Genomic DNA, 23,167 nt, shown 5'->3' with positions numbered 1-23,167 from the left:
ACCTGGACAGCCTCTCCCCTCCAAGATGATTGTAGTAAACAACATGTCAACGAGAAGCAATTTTTGCGTAGACAGTCTCTAATTTGCCACGTATACCGTAGTTCTGCTGAAATCTAGATTTTCGATTACTCTTTACTATTATTGATTTGTTACTAGTACCTGTGACGCACGATGATTAGGGAAACGTTTATGACCTAGAGGATAGGAAATTCATACTCCATTCTTACCCGCCTATTGAAGTAGCGTCTTTGCCATGCCCGCTCTAAGCACAAATATCCCAGATCATAACACCTGGGCAACCCCCCAATCCCTACAGCTTGGCCTTTTCCTCAGTGTCCAATTCTCGTCTAGCCGGTCCTCCGCGGCTGCCATCGCCTAGAAATGTGTCGGTCTGCGATGCGTACTCCTCTCGGAAGCGCCATTTTTGCGCAAGCTGTTCAGGTAGCTTCTTCTTCAGGGCAAGTGACATGTATTTCCCAAGTACAGGAAGAAATTTGAACGCACTGTGATAGGACTGTCAGTAAGTGTACTGATGCAGGAATATAAGATAACGTACTGTCCACTGCCAGCTCCTCCGACAAATAGGTTGGCATAATCTGGATGATAGTCCATGATGAAGTTGCCACTTGGGGTATCCGTGTACCAGCAGAGTGCAAGTTTATGGAATGGCCTGTCAGCCAGTTCTGGAAGAATCTCGCGCAGACCTTCTCGTAAACGGGCCTCACCGTCCCGCGGGACAAAGTTTCGTCGTTCTCGAGGCGGAATAAGTGGCGGAGACGAAATATTGGATCGAACAGCAGTAAGATCTTCTTTTCTAGGGGTACGTGTGTATCCCCATCCATGGATTGCCATCTTTAGCATGCCGGTATCTCGGTGGGAGGGGGAAGTTAAACCATCCAGTCGAGAAGTTTGCATAGATAGGAAGACTTTCGTACTTCTGAATCTCTTCTGGGGTTAGCTTAACATATCCGATGACATGTCCTGTCGATAAGACAGAGTTATACATAGAAACTAGGCCCGAAGTCCAGGCCCCGGTCGACAAAATAAAATGGTCACCTATTACTCGATTACCATCAAGTGTCAGAGCAGCCTTAATAGATTTTTTCGAATCAGTTTCGAAATCAATCACAGTTCCGCTTCGACCAGCGATGAAGGAAACACCAAGTTCGAAACAATCATCTCGAAGCTGGCTAACTGCTTTGGCGGCGTCCGCCCACCCAGCCTGTTGATTGTGATAACCGAAAAACCCTGGGGTCGCAAGCTCTCCTGATAGCATAGGATATTCTTTTTTCGCCGCTGCAGCATTTTCAAGCTTTTTCCATGGCAAATTCTTCTTTTTAAGTGCAGACATCGTCTTGGTAATCCATTCCTGGCCATTAGTCTCGCCGGCAAGGATATATCCAGCGCGTTCAAAGATGCCTTTGTATTTAACATCGTCCCGCCACTTCACATAGGCCTCATAGGCAAGGTCAAGGTAGTCGTCATCGGCATAATCAAAGCGAACAACCCTCGAGATATCAGAGCTAGATCCATCCGGTACCTGATGATGAGCTATATTCAGCCTGGAAGAATAAGGGGATTGAAGAGTTGACTCACTGGTGGCATGTGCCGGTCGAGAACGACGATGTTTTGGTGACCTTCAGACGCAAGCTGATAGGCTGTAGAGAGCCCAAATATTCCGGCCCCGATGATGACAATTTTAGCGTTCTTCTCCATTTTCTTTTTGTGATGATGAACTTGAATTTCAAGAGAAAATACCGAAGCAGATCAGCAAATGTTCGGACTATAAGGCTACTTATTAAATATGGGATGTGGACCCCACGTTATCAAATTCCTACTCAAACCCCCGCTCCAGGAATAACGGATACTTCCTGATATCCCCGTTCACGTGGTCGGGGAATAGCCTAAACTTTCCGTCGCTCACGGAATTCCCTTATCGGGATAGAGCCAATAAGCCCTCTGTGGACCAATGAAATGGAAATTAGAACAGTAGCAGTAAATTGAAGGATCTAATTACGATCAACAAAGAGTATTGCGTATGAATAGAAATTCCATTCCAGTTCGAATAATAGAGATACTCATTCAAGTTGCACTCCATTTTTGGCAAGATTACCTTGTTGCTCTACCGCATCCTGGCCTACCAATATCACGGTCCATTCTAGCACCGGTTCATTTACATCTTTACATCTTTACATCTTGATGATGGCAGCCCTGTGATCACTACAGAAGTATACCTAGGTGCCCAGGTGCCATATCTGTCCATGAAGTTAAATAATTAGTTTCCCAACACTTAAAATGGGGCCAAGGAAGCCTATTTCAGAGTCTTTTCCTAGAAGTTGTCCGGAAGAAAGTTCAACAAACACTCGTTGTAATAAAAGTAGTATATAAAGGACCTTTTGGAGGTCAAAAATAGACGGGTTCTGTACATTTCAAGTTCCGTCCCCCAACTAGTCTCAAACCTGAATCACCTCCTCGCTGGAGGTATGATCCGCAACAGGGGCGCTTTCCATTGATCTCTTACTGCTTCTCTAAGAATACCACTTTGCTCCCATAGTCCGTAGCAATGGGGAACTGCAAGCCAATCTTCATCAAAACTGAGCCAGAGTATGTGGAATTTCCATCGACACTGTAAGTAGCTTTTGAGTCCAGGCCTTGCATCTTGATCCACGGAATAGCATGGTTAATGTTGGGATTAATCTGGAAGTAGAAGAGGACGGCCTTGTTGCCATCTTCGGAGATGAAGAGAACAGCTGGCCAGTTAGAGTCCTCCGGGAGACTGAGTCGGTACATATCACCAGTCAGGATGATTGGGTTGACTTTCTCCGCAAGTGCAATCAGTGCAGGCAGAGCAGCCTTATCATCCTCTGGCATATCAGATGGATCAAGCTCCAGACCAAACGACCCACCCATCATTGCCACATGCCCGCGGAAATCAACAGGCAAGGTGCGGCCCGTTTGCTGGTTTGGAACGGCAGACAAGTGAGCACCCATAGCGCTAGGGGGGGTACGCAAGCGAGGTACCCATCTGAATAGTGATTCGCTCCACGGCGTCGGTATCATCTGACGTCCAGATCTGGGGGAAGTACTGTAGCACGCCAGGGTCAAAACGACCGCCACCGGAGGCACATCCTTCCCAAAGCACATCTGGGAATCGAGTAGTCAGAACATCGAATACCCGGTACATTCCCAGCATATACTCGTGGTCTGTGGACGGGGAGGGTGTTTCGTGAATTCCTCTGTTATTGTCCCATTTGACATAGCTGATATCGGAGCTGTTCAAAATATTTGACACGGCATCAATGATAAAGTCTTGAACCTCCGGGAGCGCAACGTTCAAAACAAGCTGGTTACGCGTCAAAGTGCGAGGATAGGATCCTGCGTGTAACGCCCAGTCAGGGTGCTCGTGATAGAGAGTAGAATTGGGGTTCACCATCTCAGGCTCAAACCAAAGACCAAAGCGTAGATTCGTTGAAGTGTTCGCAGCTTTGAGGGCAGTGATGCTATCCACTGCATGCGTCAAGCCGTCAGGGAACCGCTCAGGGTTAGGAATCCAATCACCCAGACCGGCATCATCCGAGGTTCGGGGATACTTGTCACCAAACCAACCATCATCTAGAACGAAGAGCTTAATCCCTAGAGCAGCAGATTCCTTGGCGAGCTGGTAGATTGTAGATTCGTTGAAGGTGAATCCTAGTCCCTCCCAGCTGTTCAATAGAGCAGGTCGATCTGCTGTTGCAAATTTGCTTTTGATGAGATTTTTCCGGTAGAGGTTATGGAGCGAGCGGGACATCCCACCAACTCCATTTTCTGAGTAGACAGCAACACACTCTGGCGAGGTGAGAGATTCACCGGGTCCCAATGACCAGGAGAGCTGATTGGGGTTGAGGCCGACCAGAGCACGGGTGTTTCCCTGGGAGCCCTTCTCAACGTCAACAGAAAAAGAGCCTGAATAAACGAGAGAAAATCCCCAAACTTCGCCATTTGATTCCGTGCTTGCGGGGTCCATGACAGCAAGGAATGGGTTGTGAAGGTGGGAGGAGTAGCCTGTTGCGCTCTCGAAGCTAACAAAATCACATACTGTTAGCGGGCCTCTGGAGGTTGACATAGCCAGGTTGAACAGACGGGGCTCACTTACCCCTGTTTGCCATATTCAATCTTTCGTCGCTCACGGTGTGCCTCTCTTGCCCAATCACCGCGCAGGCTAATCATGTCCAAGTTTTCGTATGGGAAATCCACACTCATACTTGCAAGCGACTCGATTGTGATGTTCCCCTTGCCCTGGTTGGTGATGTTTGCACTGCGGACGATTGCGTTGTGCTTCGGGAAGATCGAGTAAGAGAGATCAGCTGCAACGGAGCTATAGTTGTCGTACATATGGACGATCAAGGTTGACACCTCATCATCCGTGCCGAAGGTCGCCGGTAAGCCAGGCAGATCAGGCTTGCCCTGTTTAACAGTATAGGATTGATACCGCAGGTCAGAAACAGTGTACCCTTCCGATTGTCGGATTCTGATCGCTGGCTGGCGGAAATCTCCTCGGCCTTGGTCAGGAAATTCGCGTCGGACGCGTCCAATGGTGTTGACCCAGCCATTCACCGCACCCGTGACTTCTATAGGGATATCTCCTGACACGCTGGCACCAAAGTGATCTGAAATCAGGTCACCGGTGCTATTATCGACGTGAAATCGGTAGGATACATCGTCACCGTTCAGAGCGAACGAGCTGCCATCCGCAACGATAGCTAAATTATTTTGTCAGCGCTTTCCTCAGCGGATGCCGAGAAGGGTTGAGACATACCGCTTGAAGAACCTGCAGCCATGACTGGACTTAAAAGGGCGACTAGACTGGCAACAGTCACCATCTTGGGTGAAAGGAGAGACATTATGTATTCCAAGGTTCTCTTTGCCCTTTTCAGTCTTCGAATTGCCCAGGTAGGTTGGAGAACAATAGCACCTGGCACCGGAGGTAAAGTCCTGAGGGTCTGAGGAATTTATATCCCAAGCCCCGTGGAGGATGCGGTAAGGAGCATGCAACCACGGAGAAAATTGACCAATAGCCGAGTTCGGTTAATATTTGACTCCATTGCAGCAACTTCTTCACCCGCAAAATCATGACGATTTGGGGAGCTTGCGGGGTGTGCGGAGACACTCCGGGGACATCGCGGCGTCGGACCCGGCGAAATGCACAACTAGGGGCGGTTTTGACGTTCTCTCATTGGTCCGTATATCTTCAATCCCGCCTCGCAATGCCAAGACACACCGGATTCACAATGGAATAATGCAGATCAGATCAAGTCCTTCATGGCCGTGCTCAATGTCACCCCATGGTCAAAGATCGGCCACATTTTGAGCACGGCCAGGTGATGGGAAAGCTATCTGCCGGGGCATCTCCGATCAGGGATGTTTCAACCCTCAACTCAACTGCCGGGCTGGACCGAACTTGCAATCTAATTCATCCGAGGAGTCGCCAAGAAATTTAGAAAAAGAGCGTACTGCTTGTCCATGATTAGACGATATCAAAATTCAGAGACACATGAGTTTTACGAGTCTGCGCCCTTCTTAGCCTGGGGTCAGGAACAAGATTCTTGATTGATGGCCGAACGGGACAGCAATATCCATGGATCTATCGGCCGCCCCACCACAACATTTAGAACCTTGGAACTTGAATAAATAGGGAGCCGAACAGAAAATTTTAAGTACAATAGACATTCAATCCTATAAAAATGCAGACATGATACCAGAGGCTGAGTGGGGTATCAGAATGATCGAGTCACTCCGAGTCGCTAGTAACGATCTTGAAGATAGATGGAATCATTTTCTTTCCCATCTTGAAAGGTTCGCGCGTTTCTAACCAGCGAGTGCCAGGTGCCAGGTGCCAGGTGTGTTCCGGAAAGACTCACGGCTGAAGTACCTGTATTCTGCAAACGCTAATCATTCCCTACCGCGCGTAGAAAGCCACTGTTAAGCTGCCATATCTAGTTTTTTCTTTATTAGTTTTCCGACCGTTCTCATTGCGGTTTCTAATATGTTTGACATCACTCACAGTGCAACCAACATTGCTCCATGAATGTAAGCATATTGCCCATCGCGAAGCAGATGATTGACGACCAGTACGGCCAAAAACATGATACCCGACTGGAAAGGATCAAAATAAAGAGACATGGGTTCTCCTATGCACCAGCCTATCATAACAAGAAGAGGTATCACGAAAAGACCTATCTGAAGAAGGCTGTCCACGATTACCCGAATTGCGGAATCAGTGTCACCACTTCGGGCCGAAGCTATAACCGTCGTGCCCTCCGTGCTGTTACTTGCGATCGGTATCAGAATCACTGCGATGAACATGCGGCTAAAGCCCAATGTCTCCACGATATCGTCCACCCCTTCGAAAATCAACTCTGTGGAGAAAATCGTCGCGGCAACTGCGGCGGCAAGTCGCATGGATGGGGCAAAGATCGCGGACGTGTCAGGCTGCTCGGATGGTGTTTTGGTGCCTTCAGAACCTCCCAGTCCATTTGTCTGGGTCGGTTCTTGTTCTTCTTCTTCTTCTTCTTCGTCCGATAAGAAAAGGTGTTTGTGGGTCTTCATATGGAAGTAGAGATATCCTGCATAGAGGAGGAATAAAACAAATGAGGTACCGCGAGAAAATGCCAGGACACTGTTATCAATTTGTGAAACGGGAAAGGTCGAGTAGAGTGCAGTTGGTAGTAGCATTGTGACGGCTGTGATCATCATCAAGGACGACAAGGTCTTGGCTAGATGACCGTTGAACTCAAGAACATGCTTATTATAAGACGCTGTCACAATGCAGAACCCGAATATCTAATTTGGATTGAGTCAGTCGGGAATTGATGAATCAACTTGGAAAGAGCGACATGTTCTCACTAGTAATATATCGGATAAAATACTACCGACCATGACAGATTGAGCGAAAACAATGTCCCCATGCAACAGGGCGAGGACACCGGACTATACGTTGATATGCAGTCAGTAATCAGAGTTCCGATCTTCTGCAAACGTGTGGATACGCACGGTCAACTCGACGGTATTGCCAAGTGTCGCACCTATGAGTGCACCTTGCAAATGGCCCAAAGAGTCTGCAAGTTCATCAGACGCGGATGAAATGACATCCGAAAGGAATATAATTGCAACCAGGTTGACGACCAGGACAATTGCTGCACTCCAGTGGAAGAGACGCGCTAAGCCTGCGATCGGGAGGAGCAACATGATCGGTCGCAGTCTATTGGCATCATTTCCGGCCTGCATAGGTAGTTGGACCAACTCTAAGAGTCGATTCCGCGCGTCGCCGGTCGCCATTGTGCTGAACTTCTTGCTCTCGGAGGGGAGTAGGGAGCCAGCTCGACCGTGGGAGAAAGAATAGGTACTTGCAATGACAGATTGCGGAGGCAGTTAGTTCCAGAGGGGCATGCGATACAGGAACCAACGAGAATGTTTCAGGGAGGTAAATCTGTATGTAAATGTTTACAGCCCGGTCGTTCAGCCTTATTACTAGTCTGATACGCGACCCACCATGACGGAGTTTGTTTGGTAGGGCTGACCCCCCCTCCCCCGACTGAATCCACATTTCGATCCAGGCAACGAAATTTCGAGATAAAATAGACCGGTGCACAGATGCTTGCACGGTAAGAAACCCCAGGTTCGAAGAAAAATAGACCAGTTCCTCAGGGACGGTCAAAAATAGTTCCACCGATTTCATTAGCCAGAATCCCAAACTGTACACCCACGTTCCATGAATAGCATAAGCCGCGCATTCTTTTTTGTTTTGTTGCTGCATGTACACTAGTTGTGATCGTTCCACGCTAAGAAATGGGCCACATCCCACCCTTGGCAGATGTCACTTAATCCTTCGTTCCCTCGGTCCTGGCCATTCTTTCACCAAAGTCCCCTCCGAGCCTGTGACTGAAACACCTACTCCCACCCATCTCCAACAGATCAGAGCTATCTCGGCAATCTCCACCTTAGTTCAGTGAATCGGACACTGCACCCCAGCCTCTTCCTGGTCACCAAAGACGATTCCGTTTTCCCCACCGAGCGCATCTCCCTGCCGGATAACGATACATGGACGAACCCTCAGATTCCGTTCGGTCACTGAGGCACACTATCAATAATCTTGCAGAGACGTACCAAGCCAGAGGATGGAATGAGGCTGCTGTGGAGCTGCAAGGGATAGTGCCTTTGATAGACACAAGACCAGTGGAATCGAGTTCTCAGTTTAAACCGTCATCTGATCCACTCGACCAACTGGAGACGTTGGTCAAACAACATCTCAATTCTCGAAAATGGACCTGCGCATTCGAAATTGCATCTGCCTTGCTTGGGTATTATGAACCCCTGAATGGTGAGGAGGATCTGAAGACGATGAGTGCAATGCACAACCTAGCCTCAGCATACTGGGGCCTAGGCGAGTTTGATGCAGCAGCCAGCCTCGGTCTGCGTGTGACGAATCTCCGAAAGAAAGTCCTGGGTGAGAGAGATCCTCAGACCTTAGCATCTATGTCAAATCTTGCATCCGCATACAGAAACCAAGGGCGGCTGGAGGATGCTCAGCGGCTCGACGCTCGGGTTGTGGAGTTGAAATCCCAAGCCATGGGCATGAAAGACCGCTCTACATTGATTTCGATGATAAATTTAGCAACGTCATATTCAGAGCAAGGCAAATTCAAGGAGGCAGAAGAGTTGAACCGATCGTTGGTGGAGAGGGCAGAAAGTCTCCTAGACGCAACGGATCCCTCCATGTTGACAATAAAAACAAATTTAGCGGCGGCCTACCGTGACGATGGGCAATTTTCACTGGCCCAGCAACTTGATCAAGAAGTTCTTAGGGCGAGGCGCAAGTCTTTGGGCTCACGTCATGAGTTGACCTTGATTTCGATTGCCAATTTGGCATCTACGTACCGTTGCCAGGGGAGTTGGATGGAGGCGGAAGGTCTAGATCGTGAATTGGTTGAGGCTAGTGAAGCTGTACTTGGCAAGAAGCATCCACAGACACTAATGTCGATGAGCAATCTTGCGTCCACGTGTCGCGGCTTAGGGTGTCTGGAAGAAGCGAAGGAGCTTGGTGAAAAGTCATCAAACGCTATGAGAGAGGTACTAGGCGACGAAAGTCCCCAAACCTTAGTAGCTCTGGCAGACCTAGCGAGTACATATCAAATGGATGGAAAGATGGAGGACGCGGCTCAATTGATGGCACGAGTTGCAGAGTCGATGAAGAATTCGCTGGGCGAAGAGCATCCATATACACTAAGTGTCATATCCAACCTTGGCTTTATCTACCAGTCACAGGGGAAATGGGACCGAGCTGGTGATCTTGCCGAGACTGTCTATTCTCGGCGTCAGGAAATACTCGGTGGGGAACACCCAGATACTATTGCAGCTTTTGAAGATGTCAGACGAATCTCCTGGGTTGAGGCAGCGGATCGGAATACCACAGCAATGATGTCCAAATAGAGTTGTGGCCCTGGAGAGGCCCTTTCGCTTTTCAAAATAATTCAAATAATCAATTATGGGTCTGGTCATCTTTTGCTCCCGGTAAAAGTAGATTGAACCAGTCAACGAACGCGCTCTGCTCCCCTTCTTCCTTGCACAGCCTCCTTGCCAAGGAATCTATACTAGACAGGTCCGGTGACACAAATCTTTCTTATTATCTGATCAAAGAATCAAGAAATAAGTCCATATATGATCACTTTGATTTGAAAAATAAATCAATATGCCAGCCGGAATATTTGATCTCTTTTGGCGCGGTCTCCTGGGAGACTACTAGATATCGTGTGACCTTTTCTAGTATTCTAGCATCGCCTCGACCCAAGTTATAAGACTTCCAAGTTCTTTGAAAAGCTTCAAATAGTATGAACTTCTTATATTCTACTATATTATTCCTGCCAGATATCCTCCGCCCTTGCTGAGATTCTTGCTGCGGGTGTGTCCGGGCGGACATAAAATGAAAAGACCATGATGATGTATCTAGAATAAACGATCCATCAGTAAATTCACATCTTGGGAGAGCTGGCATGGAAAGCACCTACGTTCCAATCAACATCAAACCTTCAAAATAATTGCTCCTGCCATCCGAAATAAGATAGGTCATGACAACGATACTGAGTAGTAAAGTGGTAGCCTCGAATTCATCAAATTTAAGAATCAAAGGCTGATCTAACGCCCAACCGACCATCACAATGATGGGCGCGACTAGCATGGTGAGCCTCAATATTCCATTGATAATCGCTCGAATACCACGCTCTATCTGCTGTGCTGCTCGAGACGCCTCCACGATCATGCGATGCTTTGTGATATTCCCCACCAAAGGAATTATAGCGAGAGCAGCGAAAGATGGGTTGGTACCCAGGGTTTTACCTATGCTGCTGACACTGTCAACAAGCTGGAAGGCACAAGCCAGCGCACACAAAGACGCAACCAAAAGTACAAGTAACGAGCGCCATGGTCCAGCCAGAGGTTGTAAATCTTGCACTATCGTTCTGCTGTGGGAGCTTTGAACATCTGAGCTTCCGTGTTGAATTGGGGTGCTAGCGAACATGTCGGCGTGAGTATTGAGTCTGAAGAAGAGGAATATTCCAAGAAGAGCGATCAAATTGACAGCAGTTGCCTGCTGCGTTAAAATTGCCTCCTCAGCCGATACATCGTGCCGCGATGACAAGGCTTCCAGGGCAGTTGGAGTAGCCAGCATAATGAAAACAACCATCATCAATGATGACAAGGTGGTCGTAAGATGACGATCAAATCGGAGTCGATTCTTGTCGTATCCCGCGAAGAAAAGTGAGCCACCGAGCACGAGAAGCAAGTTGCAGAGAATACTGCCCAAAAGAATCGACCGGGTGATATGAGGGGCTCCACGAATCACAGAGCTTATTCCGATCTGCCCATGAACCAGAGGCAAATCCCCTTCCGTCAGTTCAATGATCTCCGACCGTGAAATAGAAGGGGAGAGTTTTTACCATAAGCTCAACAGCATTTCCAAGGGTCCCTTTTAGTAACTCATTGGTGAGACGCCCCGTATTCACGGATATCGCGTTGACAGACCGATTGATCCAGTCGACGAGGACACTCAAGGCAAGAAGATTTATCGTGAACACAATAATCTGTGGAAGATTTAGAATACCTACCACAATGCCTGCGAGGGGCAGCAGAGTGAGGATCTTGGTGTGCAGAATGTGTCTCGCCATGGCCAAACAGCCGATGAGGTACTCCAAGGAACGCTTAGAGGTGTGAAGGAACAACCCAAACAATTTCGTCGGGTCGGGGTGTGATTCTTAGGGACCCCAATTTTAAAAGGTTTCTTTCAACGTTTTTCGATCGTGGAAATGGGCTTGCTGACAATCGTAACAAGGAAGGATTCACATTACGCGTTGGAGCGAGGACCCGCTCTACGATGTACGGAGTATGATCAGCGGGGATGACGGTAAATTAGGCACCGAGTATTGACAAGTGCTGAGCTGCGCCGTGTCTTAGCCGTCTCCTTTTCGCCTTTCGCTGGCTGGGATTGCATCAACTGTACGACCTGAAGGCGTATTGCCCCGCCCATACGCTGTTTTACGATTTCCTTGTTTGGGGGCTGATTTGTATTGTATTTATCAGTTATTTTTAATTTCAACACTTTGGCCAGCTTCTCTCCTAATACGATCTTCCTCCACTTGATTAACTAGTGAATACTCGCATCCGCTCTGGTCACATACTGATATGTCCTCCAGCTTTCTTCTCCTTTCCTAAAAGCCATGGAAACCCCAACCACCCGTTTACGGAAGTCCGCGAAAACCGAACACGATAGCATGCCTGTCTCTCAAAATCAATACCTCCCACTGGCAGACGGAAACAAGCCTCCTTTGGCGAACGAGACGCCGGCCCCGCAAGCCTCCAGACCAAGCAATGAACGAACGCCAACGATAACGCGACCTTTGGACGTGGCAAAGTCCGGTTTTGCTACTCTGAAGATGGTACTTGGAGAGAGCTACACGAGCTATCTTCTCCCCTTTGTGTTTTTGGGAATCATCGCGGGGAAACAACATTGGGATGATTCGCTGGTCTTTCTACTGAACTTTCTGGCGATTCTTCCTCTTGCATCATTGCTCTCGTTTGCGACCGAAGAATTGGCAAAAAGTGTGGGCCAATTGCTTGGAGGATTAATTAATGCGACATTCGGCAATGCGGTGGAAATGATTGTACGCCAAAGCATAACTGCCTGTTCCTTTTCACAGAACACGTCTGACGTTGCTATCTTTAGGTTGGAATCACTGCTGTCGGTCGCGGCGAAATGAACATCGTTCAGTCAAGTATGGTTGGAAGTATTCTTTCTGGGAGTCTTCTGGTAAGAATGTACTGCCCTACTTAGCTTCAAATTCGTCCTGGACTCGACTAATATATGGGCTATCAAGATCCTAGGATGCTGCCTTACTGCAGGCGGTTTGTCAAAAGACACAGTCACCTTCAACGTCGACGTCAGTGGAATTTTATCATCGTTGATGGTTGTCGCTTCGGCATCACTGATCATTCCATCCATTCTGGATGCAACTACACCTTCCAAATCGGACGCAGTACATGATAGCGTTTTGAGCTTATCACGAGCCACCTCGGTTGTCTTGCTCCTATTTTATCTCGTCTATCTCCTCTTTCAGCTAAAGACTCACGCTGATCTTTTCGTTGATGGGTCTGGAACGGAGGAAGAGGAAGAAGAGATCAAGCTTGGTCCTTGGTCTGCGAGTGCTGTGTTGATCACAGCTACTCTGGGGGTTACTGCCTGCTCCGACTACCTCGTCGATAGCGTCGACGGCTTCGTTGAGGTTTGGGGGGTGAGCCGAGCTTTCATCGGACTCATTGTTGTGCCAGTGATTGGAAACGCAGGGGAGTTTAACACCGCTATAACCGCAGCTATGAAGGATGGCATGGATCTGGCAATAGGTGTCATAGTTGGGAGCACACTCCAGATTGCACTGTTTGTCAGTCCATTCTTGGTGATATGCGGCTGGATTATCGGGCAACCCATGTCTCTTCGTTATAGCACATTCGAGACGGTGGTGTTCTTCCTATCAGTGATCGTGATGGACTGCTTGATTCGTGGCGGACGATCTAACTACTATGAGGGATTCCTATTAATTGGAACGTAAGTTAAAAACTGTCTGCCATGCTTACCCTCGGCCAATGCTAACACAAGAACACACAGCTACCTGATTATAGCGATCGCATTCTACATACATCCAGACTCGGTCGACACGATAGCCTGATCATGATCTATGTCATAATATGAGACAACCTCCCCTTGTTCAACGAATTTCATTTCCATTCGTACTCTCGCATCAATTGAGACCCAGGCGTACCACGTTGAGATGATAGAATTCGGAAAAAAACTACAAATTAGTGATCATCTAAAAAGGGTTGTGTTTTGAATTTGCCATGTTCAGCAGAAATATCATCCGCTACTTCGTACTTTACTAATCCAACTCCTCTCACCCAAACCAAGGTTCATCCATGGATATCTACGGCTCCAGGTTTTCCCGCTGTGGGGTTGGTCAGCGGGGGAGGAGCTCGGAATCCCCCCTGCCTCCCCATTAAATCATCTTTTAAACACCAATGAGAAGAGCAAAAGCCTGCAGAGCTTGTCGGTAAGTCGTAAATTACTACACTGTTGGCCCTGTTGATTAAACAGTCCCGAGATCTAACAATGAACACAGCGAACGCCGTCGGAGGTGTGAGATCCGGGCGCCCGGGGCGCCATGTACCTACTGCCACGATCGGAGACTTTCTTGCTCAAGTAGTGAACAGTCAAGGGCCGCACCTCAATTGGTTGACCATACACAGTTTTACAGTATATCCCGACCCAGTTTCGATGCTTCAACACCCATTTCCTTCTCACGGGAGGAGGCCGGTCTACCAGATAAATCTCTGTGCACGGAGCTAGTCCAGCTCTACTTTGACTATGTGCATGATCAATTCCACACATTATTTCATCCTCCAAGCTTCATGGAGAGTCTGTTGCAAGGAAAGGCTCCTCCGATTTTAGTCTATGGCATGATGGCCCTCTCGGCACGGTGCGTCGAATTCTTCAAAGCCGGAAGGTGAATTATGCTCATCCATTGTTTAGATTCTCCAATCATCCCACTCTATCCCAAATTGACGCAAGGGAGAGAGGGAGAATCTATGGAAAGCAATGCGAGCGTCTACTTGATTGGAATGAGATTTCTTTGAGCACCATACAAGCTTGTGTCTTACTTGGTGCCATTGCTATTACGGATGGGAAGGCGGCTGCGGAAAATGTCCATTATGCAGTGGCGTGTCGGATGGCGCAGCTTTTGGATCTTCCAAAATGCAAAACTGATAGTGTATTGCAGCATGAAGTGAATATTCGCGGTATCCTCACTTCCCTCACGTCTAATATGACACCAGCTAATCAGACTCAGTATGGTGGACTCTCTGCATGATAGATGTCTGGTCTTCTTCAGGAGTCCGGCTTCCAAGACTCCTCACGCCCCGGGATGATGTACCACTCCCGATCGACGAGGTACTATTTTGCAAAATGAGTCCGGAAAAGGAACATGATATCCTCGTTGAGAATAATCCGAAGTCATCCATTCTAGCAGAAATGGTCCGCCTGAATCGAATACTCCTTCAAATCAATCAATTCAATATCAGAGCATCGGAAAACAACCTCGACTCGCAGTCAATAATGAGCGATGTCGGAGACCTATCGCAACAACTCGACATTTGGTTTGAAGAGCTTCCTGACCACATGCGAGATAACCGAGAAAACCTCACTCGCTACTCCGAACAAGGACTAGGCCGACTTCTTGTTGCTCTGTACCTAGGGTACTACAACTATGGTCAAATGCTTTTCTACCGATTTCTACACGAAGACTCACGGACCTTCGACAGCCGCACGCGTTACTATGCGAACAAATGCAAGTATCACGCGAGTAAGCTGTGCGAGATCGTCTACGCTTCGGAGGAAGTTCCCGGCTGTGATACCAAATATAATATGGTGGGGCATGTGTTGATGATTGCTTCAACAATCCAAATCCACACCTTGTTATTTGAAGAAAACGCGGATATGTTGGCGACGGCGAGAAAGCGCTTAGAGAGAAACTTTTGTATTCTGACCCATTTGGTGAGCCTCTGGCCTACTCTGGATGTCTGTATGGATCGTCTTATGACGTTCCACGCATCCTGTAGAGAGTCTGCAGAGACAAGCTTCTGCATGGATCAATGGATGGTACGATTTCTGGTTGAGTTTGCCAAACCAGTGAGTGGAAAGGGCACTGAGGCCCAGCATAAAAGTTCATGGTCCCTATCTAGTCTGGGTATCATTTCTCATTAGAAATGTTGCTCAATTTGAACTATTAATGTATAACACTGCGATAGTCGAGTTGAATCGCTCTCCAATGTTAAACCTCACTCGATTACTGAGTCATGTTCCTCGTTGCGGTCCTGTTGTGTAGCCTTCCTAGCCAGGATAGTGCTGTCCATCTGCGAATCCGCTTACCCCAAACGAGAAACACGATAACCATGAGGTTATTGACAAGGAGAACCCCGCCAAATATCCCCGATATCACGACAGCGTAACCCCTCGATAAGATCCAATCAAGCAGATAGGATCCCATGCCAAATGAAATAGCCTGCTTGCCCAGATTCATTGCGATCAGCATTTCTGATGTGTTAGCATAATACGAGTCGACTGCATAGGCAAGCGTGAACGTGAAATAGAAGTATGATCCAAACTGATTCATCGCAACACCAGCGAAATATCCAGTCCAGTGAAGGTCGCGTTGGGCTGTGAAACCGTAGACTAAGAGACCAGCTGGTGGCAGAAGGAGAACCGGAAAGAGAGCTGGGAGTCGCATTTCGGCCTCGCGAATGCCGTTGTTGCGCTTCGTGCGATATGCAGCTAGTCGATCCGAGGTCGATGTAAGAGGGAGAGCAAGGAAGTAGCCAATGAAGCTTGCGACCGCGATGAGGCCGGAATTTGTCTGAGATGGTTATTCGATTTTGATCAACTCTAAACTCAATGGAACAAGACACTCACCTCGCTCCAGTTATATGGAGGTGCTGTTATTTTGATCGGAAAGGTATAGTTGAATGCGAGGGCGCCCAGTCCAATATATAGACCGTATGTGGCGATGACCCAAAACACAACGGGCACGCAGAAATAAGTAAACGAACGCAAGATTGTCATGAAGAACTCCGGTTCATGATCGATTCCACCCCAGGGTTTTAATGTTTCCAAGAATGATTTTCGTTGTGGTACTGGCATTGAAGATAGAGTCTCCAATTGGACAGGCTGCTGTGATTTCTCACTCGCGATCTCTTTGGCATGAAGAGAATCAGTTGAGAGATTGTGAGGTGTTGGCTGGGGGCGATGATAAGTAGATTCCTCGACGAACAAGCATGCCATGATCAATAATGCGCCAGCAAAAGCAGCTTCGACGTAAAAGAACAATCGCCATGAATAGCCACCAGCCAGCATATAGCCAGCGTAAAGAGGACCAGTCGACCCGAGACAAAGGCAGACTGTACAGTCTTAGTTAAGAACACTTCCTCGGCTTTTGGACTCACTAGTATAATATCCGATTCTTTTTCCACGCTCATGAAGATAGAAGATATCGTTCACGACCTGTACCGGTAAGCTTTCACAGACTCCACTGTAGAGTCGAAGTTAGACATATGCCCATTTTGATTGCCGAGAAGAATAGAAGACCAACCTCCCGAATCCATGGAAGATGCGAGCAATCATCAACCCACTATAACTAGTGGCACGAGAAGCCCCAATCAACCCAGCAAGGAACTGTTCAAATCAGCAGAATATTCATTTTATAAACGCGTTGATATAGCTCTGGAGTTATGTACCATGACCATAGACAGCAGTGTAACTGGTCTTCGTCCAATTTTCAAATACAAAGGCACTAGAAGAAGCGAGCCTGGAAGTAATCAGCACAATCGTAACATCGCCACTTTCATCCGGACAAACCCTACCAAATCCAAAAGCCAAATTCGGATACGAAATCAAACCCGATGCCTCGGCTGGTGAAATCCCAAATTCCTCACTGTATATGCTGATATAGACCGAGGGCCCAGTAAGGGAGCTATTGCCGAGAAAAGAGTAGATAGAGACGATGATTAAAATGATATTTTTCTTCCAGCCTGGCCACTGTAGCGTTCTAGATTAGTAATTTGAGGTCAAAAAGGATGCGAAAAGCTTTGCACTTACTTGAAGTGGATCATTTGGGTCCTCAGCAGGGACAGGGTATAAAGCTTGTCCATACGCCGTGTCATCCCCCTCTGCCGCACTCAGATCAACCGTTCCCGGTATTTCACCTTCGTGTGCATGGCTGTATGTTTGAATCTCGCATCAATTATCCTGTCATCAAAAATCGCCCCTATTTCACGGTAAAAGACAAACCTGTGGGCAAGATGCGGTCGTCTGCCTGCTTCGCTGTTGCCTTCGCCCATGTCGAGATTTGAGCCAAGAGCCAACTCAGAAGAGATAGGATGACGACCAAAATGAAGACAAATCAAGATACACTGAATGATAGGAAGAGCTCTCTTCGAATGAAATTATTCCTACAGGGTCTGGCTTCTAAATGGCGGCTATTTACCCCCCTAGTCCCCTAGATGGGGCCCAGCAGTCTTCCCCGCACTGCCTCCACATTTTACCCCGGATTTGGACCAGTCAGTGGCTACACTGTTGGAAGCTTCAGGGTGAATGGGGAGGCCCCACACGGGATACTGGGGCTTTGTGGAACAGATAGACAAAAGAAAGTATTCTTATGGATCAGCTACTGAGATATCATTAAGAACAGCAAGAAGGATACTAGATAAGAAAGCTAATTGGTTTTTGCCGTGGTGCTACGGAGGCATTGGAGATCTGGGGGATTTTTTGAGGACTGGCAATTCCAACTAACTTTTAAAGTTGGAATCATAGCTCATACATTGTATACTACTAGTAGGAATAGTGTGTCACTGGTAATTTCCTTTATTGATCCCAAAGGATGTAAGTGCATGAATTGAATAAAGCCGCCGACTGGTCTCATGATATTAAAAGGCAGAAAGCGAGTGCGCCTGATCTATCTACCTGCCTCCAATGTTCTTCATTATTTTCGTGGATCCCAAGGGAACCAACTCGATCTTTGTGTAAACACATCTCATTCCAATTTCGAAGATGGCGGTCCAGCCTCTTGTGATCCGTCATCCCATCTATTGCATCCTTCAAAAAAAAACTCCCCGATTCCCTCAAAACCTCAAAAGAGCATCCATATCATACATCGTAAATCCCTCATGAAAGTGCCCAGAAGCCGGTATCTGAAAGTCCTTATCAAGCGGAGAAAAGTCGCACGATCGCCCAGTTGCCATATTTTGCGCGGGCAGTCCCAGTGCATTCAAGGTTTCTGGCGCGGTTGAATCCACTGTATTATCGTCTCCTTGGTCTCGGATGGTGGTACTGTCGTAGTTGATATCCAAATGTTCTTTCGAATCATCTTCCTCGTCCTCCTCCTCCTTCTCCTCGAGTGGAATCAAATTTAGGACCTCGGCAAACATTGAATACACAGCGGCCCACCGGGGAACTTCGTGATCGATACCATGTGGTAAAGGGAGGTTATATGTACTTCGGGGGGGGATTCGGATTCGGATTTGAGCGTATTCTGGTTTTGGTTCTTTCGGTTCTTGACTTGATCTTCGTCGATAGCGCTGCGACAGGGTTAGTACAGTTTTTTCATGTTCTCGGACAGAATGCCGTGCCTGACGTACCGATTTACGCGTTCTCGGGGTACACATCTTTGATTCTCCTGGCAGCAGTATTTGCATCGATGGTAAGGGGGTGCTGGGATGCAACGCTTTTTCCGTTCATAGCAGGCTTGACAGGCCATTCTTTTGTCTTGGTGACCATTGTGATTGTGGCTAGCGGTGGACTTGGACTTTTGGACACCTTGTGGGCCCTTGAGTTTCCGCAGGAGGGTCGTTTCCATGATAAACGGTATTTGAGAGAAGATTGCTGAACGAATAAAATTATATATTTTTGGTCGATGTCGAAGTCGACTTTTTGGAGAATATTGAGAGAATAATAGAGGGGGGAGGTGTAGGTATTTCGAAGATCCTCGGCCGGCCGGAACGCTAACGTTCTGGGGTCAAGCGGGGACTATTGGGGGACTATCGGGGATAGGGGGGGCAAATAACTTTATTTCCAGGGATTTCGGTGGGCAAGTGGAAAGGAGCAAAAAATGGTGGTGGAGAAGGTGACATGTTGGAATTCGGAAGTCCGATCGGACCAGACCAGACCAGACATGAGAAAAATGGAGACTGCAATAGTAGTTTACGCTTTCATCAACCATGCGTCATTGGTTTGATATCGACATTGTCAATAGAATAAAGAAGATGGAATGAATTGAATATTACAAAATTGGTTGAACTCCGTCCTACTCCCAGTCCTAGGAGGCCTCGGATCGGACCGTGAAATACCTCGGACCGGACTTCGCCAAAGTGCGGTCCGGTCGCCGATATCAAGGATCGCACCAAAGCCTCCTTTCAACAATCTTTTTGAAACTAGAATAGGCGCCACACCTTTACAATCTCCTAAGTGAAAACATCCGTGGCATATCTCTCCTTCGTACGCAGACGATCAAAGAACGACTCAGCCGCAGCGTCATCATCCAGCTCAACGTCATGTCCGAGATATCCAAGATCCTCCCCTGTCTCCTTGGCCCGTGCGATCTTGTCGCGACGATGCTCAAGGTAGATGGATTTGCAGGCCTCCCGCACACCATTTCCAACACCAGTGCTTCCGCAGACATAGAGTCGGGCCATATCTTCCATGAGATTGACCAGCTCGGCTTTATCTTCAAGCATTAAATCCTGGACATGTTGGCCCTTTCCATCGACAGGGCGACTATAGGCCCAACGGACCTCGACGGCGCCCTGAGCAGCCCACTCGGCTAGCTCGTCGGCATGGATATCATCCACGCCCTTGGTTCGACATCCGACGTAAAGAATCGCCTTGGCAGGCTTATCTGAGGTCGGCAGATCGTCTGTGGAAACAGTGCCATTGCGGCCACGGATACGCTGGACGCGATCCATGATGAAACCACGGAAAGGGGCAAGGCCACTTCCAGCACAGGCCATGATCATCGGGGTTTGGAGGTCAACAGGAGGCTTGAAGCCTGAGTTTGAAGGGCGGACGGTGATATGCGCGCGCTCGCCGGCTTGGAGCTCAGACAGGTAATTTGAGGCGACTCCCAGGTAATCCTCTGGTGTTTCGCTTCCTGGCTCTGTTGGGCCTGAAAGAGCGGGGGCACTGAGAACGGAGAAGGTGATGGAGCATTCGGATGGGTCGGAGAGGGGAGATGAGGAGATTGAGTATTGGCGCACGCGCATTGGAGGAAGCATGGCGAGGAAGTCGCCAATAGACAACTTAATAGATGGGTAGCGCATCAGTAGCTCGAGAGGGCTGACGTGCTTTCGCACGATCTCGGAGGTAAAACGGCTTGGGCTCGAGGCGATGTAGCGGAGTTCGGCTTGCGTCTCGGCGTCCTCGAAGACGGCATCGGCGAGTACGTTCAGGTCGCGCTTGTTGGCAGGCTGAGAAAGCTCAACATAGGTTGAAAGTAGCTCGAATGCGGAAATGGGTGTGTCGATGGGGATGGATGGAGGTGTGGATGAGGTTTTGGCGGGCTTTTGGATGCGCAGGATGGCGTCCCAGGGAAGGTCGAAGCGGCGAATTGCACGGCGGACAACAGGAGTCGGGTTGACTGGGAGTACTGCGAGATAATCACCACATTGGTAGGTCATGTCGGTTGGCAGCTTGAATCGCAGAATGCGCTTAGCGGGCACGCCGGGCTTTGTGAGGAGCTGGTTCTCGACAACGAAGCCCTCCTCGAGCTGGAGACCCAAAGTAGAAGCGCGCATGCCGGAGCTCACTTCCACCTGTAGAGATGACTTGGGCTTGGTTGCTTTGTCTTCACCACCGCCATACTTGGCTGTGATGGCAGGCCAAAATGTAGCCTCGCCCCAACCGTCGAAATCGGTAAACATGTCTGAGTTGGCTGCGTCGGAGAGACCGAGGTCACAGAGACGGTTTCCACCATTTTGCTTGACGAGCTCGTTGACAGCCTTCGGTATGCGATGGAAGGTAGAGGACCAGTCATCTAATCAGATGTTAGCATGGATTTATAAAGCTTTTCGGGTGGTACTCACGATGACCACAGCCAAAGGTTGCGTAGTTAGTTCCCTCCAGGCTCTTTCCATCGAGCTTGCTCAGCCATTCAAAGAAATGCGCCGCATTGTCCGGAGGTTGACCCTCATAAGAAGCAGTAATGAAAACGACCGGGTCATCCTTGGGGATATTTTGGGTTGCCGAGTCTAAGGACGTTGTCTGGGCCTCGAATCCATAGCCACTAGCATCATCTGCCAATCTCCGAGCGAACGCCTCGCAAGTGCCGGTATTACTTCCATAGAAGATATGCATAGGCTTCATCTTACCATCCGCGGGGGTCTGCTTGGGCTTTTTGGGGCGGTCGGTGGAACTCTTGTTTTCAGATGAACCGGGTGTACCGCTCAAGGCCAGCCCAAGCTGAGTCGGATCAAGGCCATTGCGCAGGGAAGCCTTAATGTAGAAGTCCTTGGGCTTGATGGTGAGAGTCTGCTTGATGCGCAGGTCATAAGTAGGGTTGTCCATTTGAAAGTTGAAGTTCTGCAGCAAGATCGCAACGACAAGAAGTGCCTCTTGCCAAGCGAATGGACGACCAATACAACCGCGCATGCCGTTTCCAAAGGGCTTCCATGCGTTCTTGGGAAGCTTTTCAAAGTGCTCATCCAACATTCGCTCCGGCCGGAATTCGTCCGCGTCGGGGCCGTACACTTTCGGATCGCGTTGCATCTTGCCCAATACCAGGGCGATGGGCTCATCCTTCTGCAAAACGTATTTTCCGCCCCCCTAGGGTAACGGGCCCGTCGCCGGTCTTTTCGGGGTTGGGATGAACGGCGATTAAGGGTGCTGTTGGCTTCAATCGGAGAGTCTCCCGCATGACGGCGGTGATATAAGGTAGCTTAGACATATCGTCCACTGTGATCTTGCGACGTCCGATGACACTGTCGACCTCTTCTTGGGCCTTCTTATAGGCATGTGGGGTTTTGAGAAGAAAGTAAAAAAGGAAGGACAGCATGCCGGAGGTGGTTTCGTGACCTTTTTGTTTCGTTAGTTTGGATCTTATGGGGAAATGAGCTCCAAGATATAAAAGCAAAAACATACCAGCAATCAGGAAAGTGATCATGTTATCGATGATCGACTCTTCAGTCATTCCTTTACCTGTCTGCGGGTCACGGCCCAGAATTAATGCATTTAGAAGATCCTTCTTCTCCTCGGGATTGTCCTTGCGGGCCTGGATCAGCTCCTTTGACAGGTTGCGCAGGTAGGTGATATCGTTCCAGTATTTGGCGTTTTCTGCGGTGGGCAAGCTATTTAGCAAGCCAGGACGAGTAGCACGGCTTCCTGATCCAGCCAGAAGACCGACCATAGCCTCGACAAAGGGGTGCATCTCATCATGATAGAATGAGTTGAACCTAGTTCCCATGGAGCAGAGAGCAATGGTGTCGAGTGTAAGACGGGTAAAGTCGTCGGTCACCGTAATGGCGGCAGTCGGGCCTTGTCGGGCCCATTTCATCACGAGCTGTGTTGCGATATCGTACATCTCGTCGAACATGCCGCGAATCATGAGGGGGCCGAATGCGGGCACCAGGACGCGGTGTGCGATGGCCCAGTTCTCTTCACCCTGGTTGGCAGTAAAGAGACCATCGTGGGTACCATTGCGAATTTCTTTGAGTCCCGCAGTGACGACCTTGGAGAAGCGTTCCTCGTTGCAAACCTCGTCCACCAATTCGTGTGAGCTGAGGAAAACGCGGGAGTAACCAAAAGTGCTGAGGCGATAGATGGGGCCTTAGAGGAGGAAGGAGATGTCAGTATAGCTCAGATGGAAGGGGTCTAGCTACTAGTATAACGAGTTTGAGATACCGTAATTGTCCGCTAGAAGCTCGATGCTGTTCAGCGGGACTTCTTTATCGATGTCATAGATGTTGCCCAGGAAGGGAACTCCCTTGGGGCCCGGAATGGGGACCTCCTTGGTCGAAGCCATGCCGGATGGAATGTGCAATGTGGATGCAATGC

At 48.6% G+C, this 23,167-nt stretch overlaps 10 protein-coding genes across 10 annotated transcripts; 3 read left to right on the top strand and 7 right to left on the bottom strand.

Moving 5' to 3' along the window:
• Positions 1-310: 310 nt before the first annotated feature.
• Positions 311-1,716, bottom strand: N7533_001230 (NAD(P)/FAD-dependent oxidoreductase; the record flags this gene model as incomplete). The annotated part of the gene is given in 4 exon segments (XM_057097880.1): positions 311-503; positions 557-948; positions 965-1,540; positions 1,597-1,716. The coding sequence occupies 4 exon segments, from the start codon at positions 1,714-1,716 to the stop codon at positions 311-313; spliced, it is 1,281 nt and encodes a 426-aa protein (XP_056966373.1).
• An 801-nt stretch (positions 1,717-2,517) lies between these two features.
• On the bottom strand, positions 2,518-4,862 carry N7533_001229 (alpha-galactosidase; the record flags this gene model as incomplete). The annotated part of the gene is made up of 4 exons (XM_057097879.1): positions 2,518-2,995; positions 3,066-4,061; positions 4,136-4,742; positions 4,799-4,862. 4 exons carry the CDS (start codon positions 4,860-4,862, stop codon positions 2,518-2,520), a joined length of 2,145 nt encoding a protein of 714 aa, XP_056966372.1.
• A 1,177-nt stretch (positions 4,863-6,039) lies between these two features.
• On the bottom strand, positions 6,040-7,317 carry N7533_001228 (uncharacterized protein; the record flags this gene model as incomplete). The annotated part of the gene is made up of 3 exons (XM_057097878.1): positions 6,040-6,822; positions 6,916-6,969; positions 7,033-7,317. 3 exons carry the CDS (start codon positions 7,315-7,317, stop codon positions 6,040-6,042), a joined length of 1,122 nt encoding a protein of 373 aa, XP_056966371.1.
• Positions 7,318-8,079: 762 nt separating this feature from the next.
• Positions 8,080-9,468, top strand: N7533_001227 (ATPase P-type K/Mg/Cd/Cu/Zn/Na/Ca/Na/H-transporter; the record flags this gene model as incomplete). The annotated part of the gene is made up of 1 exon (XM_057097877.1): positions 8,080-9,468. The coding sequence occupies one exon, from the start codon at positions 8,080-8,082 to the stop codon at positions 9,466-9,468; it is 1,389 nt and encodes a 462-aa protein (XP_056966370.1).
• A 571-nt stretch (positions 9,469-10,039) lies between these two features.
• N7533_001226 (uncharacterized protein) lies at positions 10,040-11,198 on the bottom strand (the record flags this gene model as incomplete). Its single annotated transcript, XM_057097876.1, has 3 exons — positions 10,040-10,936; positions 10,971-11,114; positions 11,139-11,198. The coding sequence occupies 3 exons, from the start codon at positions 11,196-11,198 to the stop codon at positions 10,040-10,042; spliced, it is 1,101 nt and encodes a 366-aa protein (XP_056966369.1).
• A 549-nt stretch (positions 11,199-11,747) lies between these two features.
• N7533_001225 (uncharacterized protein) lies at positions 11,748-13,250 on the top strand (the record flags this gene model as incomplete). Its single annotated transcript, XM_057097875.1, has 4 exons — positions 11,748-12,191; positions 12,254-12,337; positions 12,405-13,129; positions 13,190-13,250. The coding sequence occupies 4 exons, from the start codon at positions 11,748-11,750 to the stop codon at positions 13,248-13,250; spliced, it is 1,314 nt and encodes a 437-aa protein (XP_056966368.1).
• Positions 13,251-14,539: 1,289 nt separating this feature from the next.
• Positions 14,540-15,337, top strand: N7533_001224 (fungal specific transcription factor domain-containing protein; the record flags this gene model as incomplete). The annotated part of the gene is made up of 1 exon (XM_057097874.1): positions 14,540-15,337. The coding sequence occupies one exon, from the start codon at positions 14,540-14,542 to the stop codon at positions 15,335-15,337; it is 798 nt and encodes a 265-aa protein (XP_056966367.1).
• Positions 15,338-15,419: 82 nt separating this feature from the next.
• N7533_001223 (MFS transporter) lies at positions 15,420-17,466 on the bottom strand (the record flags this gene model as incomplete). Its single annotated transcript, XM_057097873.1, has 8 exons — positions 15,420-15,986; positions 16,043-16,527; positions 16,573-16,658; positions 16,719-16,801; positions 16,864-16,934; positions 16,990-17,164; positions 17,225-17,345; positions 17,417-17,466. The coding sequence occupies 8 exons, from the start codon at positions 17,464-17,466 to the stop codon at positions 15,420-15,422; spliced, it is 1,638 nt and encodes a 545-aa protein (XP_056966366.1).
• Positions 17,467-18,246: 780 nt separating this feature from the next.
• Positions 18,247-18,901, bottom strand: N7533_001222 (uncharacterized protein; the record flags this gene model as incomplete). The annotated part of the gene is made up of 3 exons (XM_057097872.1): positions 18,247-18,540; positions 18,594-18,702; positions 18,771-18,901. The coding sequence occupies 3 exons, from the start codon at positions 18,899-18,901 to the stop codon at positions 18,247-18,249; spliced, it is 534 nt and encodes a 177-aa protein (XP_056966365.1).
• Positions 18,902-19,584: 683 nt separating this feature from the next.
• Positions 19,585-23,135, bottom strand: N7533_001221 (bifunctional cytochrome P450/NADPH--P450 reductase; the record flags this gene model as incomplete). The annotated part of the gene is given in 5 exon segments (XM_057097871.1): positions 19,585-21,152; positions 21,202-21,940; positions 21,951-22,189; positions 22,256-22,939; positions 23,015-23,135. The coding sequence occupies 5 exon segments, from the start codon at positions 23,133-23,135 to the stop codon at positions 19,585-19,587; spliced, it is 3,351 nt and encodes a 1,116-aa protein (XP_056966364.1).
• Between the last annotated feature and the right edge of the window lie 32 nt (positions 23,136-23,167).

This window comes from Penicillium manginii (genome assembly GCF_028828005.1).
Source record: "Penicillium manginii strain IBT 31320 chromosome Unknown utg000001l:1.0-3466041.0:1.0-3467806.0, whole genome shotgun sequence".
Taxonomy (NCBI): Eukaryota; Fungi; Ascomycota; class Eurotiomycetes; order Eurotiales; family Aspergillaceae; genus Penicillium; species Penicillium manginii.
The sequence above is the reverse complement of the archived record's forward strand: the minus strand, read 5'-3'. Positions and strand labels throughout refer to the sequence as shown.